General features: G+C 64.3%; 1 protein-coding gene across 1 annotated transcript; it reads left to right on the top strand.

Moving 5' to 3' along the window:
* The first annotated feature begins 1,346 nt into the window (after nucleotides 1-1,346).
* Nucleotides 1,347-9,332, top strand: LOC115655652 (G-protein coupled receptor 22-like). The gene is made up of 2 exons (XM_030571399.1): nucleotides 1,347-1,362; nucleotides 7,986-9,332. The coding sequence occupies exon 2, from the start codon at nucleotides 8,040-8,042 to the stop codon at nucleotides 9,282-9,284; it is 1,245 nt and encodes a 414-aa protein (XP_030427259.1). The 5' UTR covers nucleotides 1,347-1,362; nucleotides 7,986-8,039; the 3' UTR covers nucleotides 9,285-9,332.
* The last annotated feature ends 251 nt before the right edge of the window (nucleotides 9,333-9,583 follow it).

Here is a 9,583-nt window from a genome sequence, read left to right as displayed (position 1 = left end):
TTACAGAGGGCGGACGATGTATGCGTTCACCATGTCTGAGCTTTATACAGGATAAAACAGACTCATTTGGGGTTTGGACCCCACTGGGAGCTGGGCATCTGAGTGCAGGAGACAGGAGCACTTCTTAAGCTGTTTTCAGTTGAGCCTGCAGCTTGTGGGGGACGTGGCTCAGACCCGGGGCTGCGTTTGTAGCAGGCTAGCGTGTCTGGCTCAACCAGGCAGGGTTCCGAAGTCCCAAGCTGGCTCAGGGTGGTCTCAGCATCGGGGCGGCTCTAGACATTTCACTGCCCCAAGCACGGCGGCATGCTGCAGGGGGTACTCTGCTGGTCGCCGGTCCCGTGGCTCCAGTGGGCCTCCCGCAGGCGTGTCTGCGGAGAGTCCGCTGGTCCCGCAGCTCCAGCAAAGCCGCAGGACCAGCAGACCCTCCACAGCATGCCCCTAAGGCTGCCTGCCTGCCGCCCTCCTGGTGACCGGCAGAGAACTCCCCATGGCTTGCCGCCCCAAGCACGCGCTTGGCGTGCCGGGGCCTGGAGCCGCCCCTACTCAGCACATCGGGTGACAGTCCCAAGGGGGTTTCTGTGATCCAACCTGTCACACCAGCTGCTCAGCCCCAGAGACTGGAGTTGGAGGGGGAGTCAGGGCCAACTTGGGGAGCCCTCGGGGCAGGTGCCAAGGTGCCTGGAGCAGGCACAGCCTCCTGCCTGCCATGGCAATGCTGAGGCCGATGCCCCAGCTGGGCCGTGCTCAGCAGGAAGGGAGCAGCCAGGGTCTCCGCTCACCCCAATGCATTGTGCAGGGGGTCTTTTCCCTTGCAGCTCCAGCCTTGGCCCTGTCAGTGCTCCCCCTGCCCAGCTCGCTGCCCTCCCCCATGCACTGGGTGCCCTAGGAGCCAACTCCCCCTGGAGCCTGCCATACTGCCTGGCCCGGGCCTTGGGGCAGGAGAAGACACTGGCTATTCCAGCTGTGCATCCTGGGGGAGGGGCACAGGGAGAGGGCTGTCCAGCTGTGCACCACAGGGGAGGGGCACTGGGAGCAGGCTGTCCAGATGTGCAGCATGGGGGAGGGGCACTAGGAGCGGGTGTCCAGCTGTGCAGCTCAGGGGGAGGGGCGCTGGATGCGGGCTGTCCAGATGTGCAGCAGGGGTGTATCCTGCCCAGGGTTCCCAGGAGGCTGGGCCAGATGTGCAGCCCAAGCTAGTTCAGTTGTTGAGGGGCGGGCCCGGGCGCTCCAGGTGTGAAGCTGGGGGAGGCGCGCAGAGCGCGTGCTCGGGGATTCCAGATGTGCCGGGGGCGCGCAGCGCGGCCAGGAGCCCGGCCCGGCGGGGAGCGGCGGCTGCGGACCCGGCGGGGAGGAGTCGGACGGGTGAGTGTCGGGGGGGGCTGGTCCCTGAGCCCCGGGGGGACCCCGCTGCTGCGAGCCGGTCGGGGAGTGACCCCCCCCCCCAGTTCCATTGGCCCGGTCCGAGCCCGGCCCCCACGGAGCCAGGTGAGCGGGGGCAGGGGCCTGCGAGACCGGGCCAGGACTCCTGGGTTCCCTCCCCGGCTCTGGGGGGGCTGGGAGCCAGGACTCCTGGGTTCTCTGCCCAGCTCTGGGGGGGGGGGCTGGGAGCCAGGACTCCTGGGTTCCCTCCCCGGCTCTGGGGGGGCTGGGAGCCAGAACTCCTGGGTTCTCTGCCAAGCTCTGGGGGAGGGCAGAGCAGGGGGGCTGGGAGCCAGGACTCCTGGGTTCCCTCCCCGGCTCTGGGTGGGGAGTGGGAGCTGGTGGGTTAGAGCCGGGGGGCTGGGAGCCAGGACTCCTGGGTTCTCTCCCCAGCTCTGGGGGGGCCTAGAGGGCAGAGCATGGGGGGCTGGGAGCCAGGACTCCTGGATTCTCTTGATCAGTTTGGTCCAGGGCCGATCTGTGCTGTGTTTGAAGGGTGCCCAGCAGGGTATGGGCCTGGGCCTGGGCCTGGGGCCCTGGATGCTACGATAACAATCTCAGCCGAGGGGCTGGACTGGGGGTCTCTCTCCAGCGCTGCACACTGGGAGCCCTGGGCAGGTCAGTCCCTTCCCCGTTCAGTGCAAACTCGCCCTTCCCTGCCACTGCACTACCAGTGAATGGGCGCAGGGCCGGCGTGCCTGGCACGGGCGTGGATGTTGGCGAGCTGGCAGGCAGGGGATGGTTGATGCCGGGCTGGTGGCTGGCGCGGGGGATGGATGATACTAGGGTGGTGTGGGGCATGGTTGATGCCGGGCCGGCAGCTGACGGCTGGGGGATGGATGATGCCGGGCCGGCAATTGGCAGGGGGGGATGGATGATGCTGGGCTGGCACCTGACGGTCGGGGGATGGATGATGCCGGGTTGGCAACTGACAGGCGGGGGGGATGGATGATGCCGGGCTGGCACCTGACGGTCGGGGGATGGATGATGCCGGGCGGGCGATTGGCAGGGGGGATGGATGATGCCGGGCCGGCAATTGGCAGGGGGGGATGGATGATGCTGGGCTGGCACCTGACAGTCGGGGGATGGATGATGCCGGGCCGGCAGCTGACGGCTGGGGGATGGATGATGCCGGGCCGGCGATTGGCAGGGGGCGATGGATGATGCTGGGCTGGCACCTGACGGTCGGGGGATGGATGATGCCGGGCCGGCGATTGGCAGGGGGGATGGATGATGCCGGGCCGGCGATTGGGGGGGCACCTTGCAGGAAGGGGACCAGGCCACCAGTTGCCAGGAGACAGGGTGTCGGCCATTCTCTGTGCAGACACCATCATGCTGGCCCTCTAGGGCTCTGCCACAATCACACCCCCTGATCCCACCACCTAGATCCTTAAGAAAGGCATAGGGGAAACTGAGGCACCCACACAGTAAGAGAAAACATTGAGAACATTCCCACTTCGTCCCATGAGCACAGCTGGCACTGCCAAGATGCACTCACTGGTCGGCTGTGGCCATGGCCTATCGGGGGCTCTGCACCCTCTGGGTGTGCCCTGCAGAGCGTCACTGGCAAGTGCCCATTCATGGGCACCACTGGGCATCCCTGCCCCCTTCTCACTTCAGGGCCTGTGGAGCCAGACACAGGCTGTGTCAGAGCAGGGGGAAGGAGGCGGCACAGGCTGCCTTGGAGGGGCGGGGGAATGGGCTTCCTGGGGTGGCAGGTTGTTTGGGGGGGCAGGGACAGGGCGCAGGCTGCCTGAGGGGGCAGGGAGGGGGCATGGGCTGCCTGGGGGGTGGGTTGCTTGGGGGGGCAGGGAGGGGTGCAGACCTCCTGGGGGGGGCAGGGAAGGGGCACAAGCTGCCTGGGGGGGGTTGCTTGTGTGGGGGCAGGGAGGGGGCACAGGCTGCCTGGGGGGGCAGGTTGCTTGGAGGGCAGGGAGGGGCGCAGGCTGCCTGGGGGGGTGGGTTGCTTGGGGCGCAGGTTGCCTGGGGGGGGTTACTTGGGGGCCAGGGAGGGGCGTAGGCTGCCGGGGGGGTTTGCTTGGGGGGCAGGGAGGGGCGCAGGTTGCTTGGGGGTCACAGGCGGCTTTGCCCGTGCTGGGTTCTAGATGGAAGCTGCGTGTGGCTCCCAGATGTGGCTGCAGCAGGTGGCTGTGCCGGGGGGCTTGCAGGAGGGGGCCATGGCAGTCACCCCGGAGGCTGGCAGCGGTGCATCAGGCAGTGGCCAAGTTGCTGGCATGGGACCCTGGTCTGGTGACTTGCCAAGCATGCTGGGGAGCTGCTTCACCGACCCCCAGGTCAGCGGGGCCAGTGTGATTCCTGGTCTGAGCCTGGCCTCCGTTAGCATCACCCGCTCCCCAAACCATGGCCCAGCCTGGAGACCTCACCCAGGCTCTGGAAACTGGCCCAGCGTTAATTCCCCACCCTGGCCAAACTCCCTTGTTCCCTGGCTGGCTGCAGCGCTGGCCCTTGCGTGATTTCCCACCGCCCCATGCAGCTGCAAATCTGCCCGTGGCGACGTGATGTTTTCTTCCAGGCCATTGGTACAAATGGAAAATAGCGAAGGGCCAAAACCCGCCCCCATAGGACCCCGCTGGGAACAGCCCCACCCAATGACGACTCCCCAGTGCCAAATCCATGCTGAGACCTAGCACTGAGCCAGTGTCTAACCCGTGTCACGTGGGCCACAGTCATTGTATGTTGGTCCCATCTTGTGAACAAAACGCCCTGCAGCACCCGGGCCGCGGCTCGGCCAAAAGCAAATTTTACTGTCACCACCATTCCCTGCAGCACCCGCCTGTCAGCTCCACTCAGTCTGATGCCATCCATAACCCATGTCGATTTGCATTAAATCACCCTCTAATTCTTTATTAATCAAGTTCTGTATCAGCCGCTCCATTACCTTGCCTCGGATTGACATCAGGCTGAGAAGCCTGTAATTACCCTGGTCATCCATTCACCCTTTCAAACAACTGGGGTACCACGTGAGCTTTCTGCCACTCAACCTTCCCCTGTGCTCACTGGAAATCAGCACTAACAGCTCAGCAGCTCCTCAGCCAGCTCCTTTCAAACTCTTACATCCAAGTTCTCTGAACCAGCTGATTTCAAAATGTCCGACTTTAGTGGCTCCTTTTGACCATCCTCCAGAGATGCTAGTGGAGTGGAAAGAGCGTTATCGCCAGTACTGCTGCCAGGAGTCTTTTAGTTCTAACAAATTCTTGTATTGTCCTTAACTCTGCTGGCTGTAGACGTCTCTGCGTGTCCCTTGGCTTCCCTTATCTATTTTCAACAAGTCCCTGTGACGAACTGGGCATGTTCTTAATGTTTTCTTTGAATACTGTGTTGGTGCCTCAGTGTCCCCATGGCAGTTCTTAATATCTAGGTGGTGGAATCAGGGTGTGTGATTGCTGCAGAGCAAAGGGCCAGTGCCCCTAAATGCCTGGCACTCGGTCTCCTAGCAACTGATGGCTGGGCCCCCCTTCTGCAAAGGTGCCAGCTGAAGGTGTTGGAGACAAAGGGATCAGGTGACCTCCTGGCCCAGGAAAGGGGCTGAGCAGAGGAGGAGGGGCTGGAGGGGTTGTTAGTCTGGAGCTGGCTGAGGGCAGATGTGGGAGTCTGATTCACTGCCCCCCAGAATGGACCCGGCCGAGGGGTTCAGTTCGCTGTACCTACAAGCTGTGTTTTAGACCCTGTTCCTGTCATCGAATAAACCTCTGTGTTACTGGCTGGCTGAGAGTCACGTCTGACTGCAAAGTGGGGGTGCAGGACCCTGTGGCTTCCCCAGGACCCCGCTGGGGCGGGTTCGCTGTGGGAAGCGCACGGAGGGGCAGAGGATGCTGAATGCTCCAAGGAGAGACCCAGGAGGGGAAGACGTGTGAGCTTCTTGCCCTGAACAAGTCTGCTCCAAGGGAGAGGAGGCTCCCCAAAGTCCTGCCTGGCTTGGTGGGGAGCAGTTCCAGAGCATCGCCTGGTGACTCTGTGACAGTCCCAGCTTCTGACTGGTATTCGTTGCTGCCCCCTTCCCTCTCTTCCTTTGCTTAGATATGATTCTTTTATGTTTTACTGGCTGGCTAAGAGTCACGTCTGACTGCAAAGTGGGGGTGCAGGACCCAGTGGTGCAGGACAAACCTGGGTGCTCACTGGCGTGCTCTGGGGGGCTCCCGCTGCCAGACTGAAACCTCCTGGGCCTTGCTAACCATTCGAGTGACAATCTGTGACTCAGAGCATGCAGCTGACATGGGGGGTCGTGCTAGACCCTGTCCTGACGAAGACAGAGGGACCATGGCAGAGCTTCGGGACAGGTGCTCAGGGCTTGGTCCCATTTCGAATGTGGAGCAGAACAAAGTCCAGCCCAGTAACATGGAGTCACACTTGGTGCTTTAATAGGGCCATTTCTACAAAGCTGGAAATCAATACGAGCCAACTGAACTGAGAAGAATGTACCAGAGAAACGGGAACCCCGCACTCAGTGCCCCCAGAGCCACAATCCCACAACTGGGGAAGGCGGCTGTGGTGGTTACCAAACCAACCCAGCCTGGACAGGAACTCAAGGCATTTGTCAAAATAAAAGAATCATATCTAAGAGAGGGAAGGGGGCAGCAACGAATACCAGTCAGAAGCTGGGACTGTCACAGAGTCACTGGGCGATGCTCTGGAACTGCTCCCCACCAAGCCAGGCAGGACTTTGGGGAGCCTCCTCTCCCTTGGAGCAGACTTGTTCAGAGCAAGAAGCTCACACGTCTTCCCCTCCTGGGTCTCTCCTTGGAGCATTCAGCATCCTCTGCCCCTTCGTGCGCTTCCCAGAGCGAGCCCGCCCCAGCGGGGTCCTGGGAAAACCACAGGGTCCTGCACCCCCATTTTGCAGTCAGACGTGACTCTCAGCCAGCCAGTAACACAGAGGTTTATTCGATGACAGGAACAGGGTCTAAAACAGAGCTTGTAGATACAGTGAACCGGACCCCTCGGCTGGGTCCATTCTGGGGGGCAGTGAGCCAGACCCCCCACGTCTGCACTTCACTCCTCGTCCCCAGCCAGCTCCAGACTGAAACCCCCTCCAGCCCCTTCTCTCTGCTCAGCCCCTTTCCTGGGCCAGGAGGTCACCTGATCCCTTTGTCTCCAACACCTTCAGCTGGCACCTTTGCAGAGGAGGGGCCCAGGCCATCAGTTGCTAGGAGACAGAGTGCCAGGCATTTAGGTGCACTGGCCATTGCTCTGCCAGATGCTTAAGAACTGCCATGGGGACACTGAGGCACCAACACAGTATTCAGAGAAAACATTAAGAACATTCCTAGTTCATCACACCCCCATGCACCAGTACCCCCCAGCATCCCTGTGCCAGGCCACTGGGCACAGCCTGGCAGCAGCAAAGCAATGACCCTTGGCTTGGAGGCTGGGGGCCCAACCTGGCCGTGTGCTGCCGCCGCCCTGGCAGTACCAGCAGCAGCTGTGCCGCTCCCTGCCTCCCGCCCAGCAACCTGCCAAGGTCACACAGCAGCTGCTGTCAGTGGAACCAGCCTGGCAAAGGGCCGGGGGCTGGTCCAGCTGTTGGGAGCGGGCAGGGAGATGGCAGCCCAGGAGTAGCCTGGCACGGAGCCCACCTGGCCCTGGGAAGAGGCAGCAGCTGGCTGCGGATGGCCACACAGTAAAGGCAGGGCTCTGATGCAGGTAGCTGCTGCTTTCAGTCACTTATGGAGCCAGGTTCTCTCTCCGCCTGCCCCCCCAAAGTGAGCCTGAGGGAAGCTCCTTTCCGGGTACGGCGCAGGCCCCTGGGGTGGTGCTGCGGTGCCAGGGCCGAGGGGTCAGCGTGCTGGGTGCCTGCGCTAAGCAATGGCCACTGGGTAGCTCCGCCATGGTCTGTAGGTGGGAAGTGATGCCCCGGGACACATCCCCACAGCACAAAACCAGGGCCCAGATGGTTGTGCTGACATGGCCCCGTGAGGCTGGGCTGGCAGGGGCTGTGGGTCGGGAGTGAGGGGCACCGGCAGAGCTGGGCTGGGAGGCTGCTGGTCAGGCGTGAGGGGCACCAGCAGAGCTGAGGGGGGCTGCAGGTCAGGAGTGAGGGGCACCGACAGAGCTGTGGGGGCAGGGGCTGCAGGTCAGAAGTGAGGGGCACCGGCAGAGCTGGAGGGGCAGGGCTGGGATGGCAGGGGCTGCGGGTCGGGAGTGAGGGGCACTGGCAGAGCTGGGGGGGCAAGGCTGGGATGGCAAGGGCTGAGGGTTGGGAGTGAGAGGCACTGGCGGAGAGGCATCTGCACCCCTGCCTGTTCTTGGGGTTACTGTGGTGGCTGCATTCCCAGCTGGAGGAGGACCTGGCAGTGGGAGCCCATGAGGCCCAGAGTGAATGGTGGAGCCTGGCTGAGCAGCTCAGCCCCCCAAGGAGATTTCCCTGCTGCTGTGGGGCAGGGAGCTCCATCCCCACGAGCTCAGGCCAGAGAGAGTGGAGCGATGGAGGGTTTGGGATGTGAGGGGCAGGTCCAGGAGCTGGGTTGGGTGCGGCTGGCGTGTGTCAGGTGCTGTCTGCCTGCCGCAGCTCCTGGGGTAGCTGACGCCTTGTGTCCTTTGCTCTGCAGGGGTGTGTGGCCCCTGGTGCGGGAGCAGCCCATGAGCCCAGGCTACTGTCCGACATGGCGAGCGCCATCTACGACACCCTCCTGGAGAGCACGGACGGGGCCAGCGTCGACGCCGGCTGGTCCCTGCCCTACGCACTGGGCTTCCAGGTGTCGCTCACCAGCTTCCTGCTGCTGGAGATCCTGCTGGGCTGCAGCAGCAACCTGACGGTGCTGGCACTGTACTGCTCGCAACCCGGCCTGGTGGACTCGGTCAGCACTGTGGTGACCATGAACCTGCACGTGCTGGACACGCTGGTGTGCCTGGTGTGCATGCCCCTGACCATCGCCGTGCTGCTGCTGGCACCGGAGCACAACGGGCCCCTGCTCGGCTGCTTCCACGAGGCCTGCGTCACCTTCGGCAGCGTGGCCACCGCCGCCAACGTGCTGGTCATCAGCCTGGACCGGTACGACATCTCGGTGCGGCCGGGGCGCCGGGTGCTGACGCCCAGCCGCACCGCCCTGCTGCTGGCCGCCATCTGGCTGCTCTCGCTGCTTAGCTTCTTCCTGCCCTTTCTGGAGCTGGAGATCCTGCGGGGCCCCCGCCCAGCGCTCTGCCTCCGCGTCCCCGGGCCCCAGGCCGAGCTGGCCACGTGCTACCACCTGCTGCTGCAGATCCCGGCCTTCGCCGCCGCCGGGGCCGTCATGCTGCTGACCTATGCCCGGGTCCTGCGGGCCCTGGACATTCGCCTGGGCGGGCGCCGCTTCCGCAGCCAGCGCAAGCGCCGGAAAGCGGCGGAGCCGGGTGCCGGCGTGGGAGAGGCCCAAAGGCCGGTGCAGGTGCCGCCGGCACTGCCCCCCCAGCCCATGCGGGTGCAGGCCTCGGTCTCGGTGATCGTGGCTCTCCGGCGGGCCGTCAGGCGGCACCGCGACCGCCGGGAGCGCCAGAAACGGGTCTTCAGGATGTCGCTTGTCATTGTCTCCACCTTCCTGGTGTGCTGGGCGCCCATCTCCATCGCCAACCTGCTGGTCCTGTGCCTGGGGCCCAGCCGCCTGCTGCTCCAGCTGCGCCTCTGCTTCCTGGCCCTGGCGTACGGCACCACCGTCTTCCACCCGCTGCTCTACGCCTTCGCCCGCCGGAAGCTGCGCTCCGCGCTGCGCAGCAAGCTGAGGAAGCGGGTGGTCTCAGGACTGCAGGTGGACCCTGCGCCTGGGGGCACCATCATCCACAACTCCTGGGTGGAGCCCCACAAGGGCCGCCGGGCCCGGCCTGCGGGCAGCGTGGGGGCACAGCGCTGCCTCACCCAGGGGCTGAGGGAGTGAGTGGGTGGCACACGCCGGGGCCTGGCTGAGCGCAGCCAGCAGGACCCAGACTGCACCATGGTCACTCGCCCGGGCCGGGCCAGGCAGCTCCACTCAGGGGCGCCGGGGAGAAGCTGGGCCCCGTCACGCCCGCCCTGGCCGACCAGAGGCTGGAGGCGGGAGTGGGTCCCGCCTGCCTCCCAGCAGCAGCCGCATCCCTCCAGGGGACGCCGTGAGCTGGCCTGAGCCTGGGACGTCCGCGCTGGCCCAGGCTGGACCCTGGCTGGGGGCTGGGCCTCCTGGAACTGCCAAGGGCCCTG

The sequence above is a fragment of the Gopherus evgoodei genome, chromosome 7, assembly GCF_007399415.2.
Source record: "Gopherus evgoodei ecotype Sinaloan lineage chromosome 7, rGopEvg1_v1.p, whole genome shotgun sequence".
In the NCBI taxonomy this organism is placed as follows: domain Eukaryota; kingdom Metazoa; phylum Chordata; order Testudines; family Testudinidae; genus Gopherus; species Gopherus evgoodei.
This window is presented reverse-complemented; position numbering and strand designations above follow the sequence as displayed.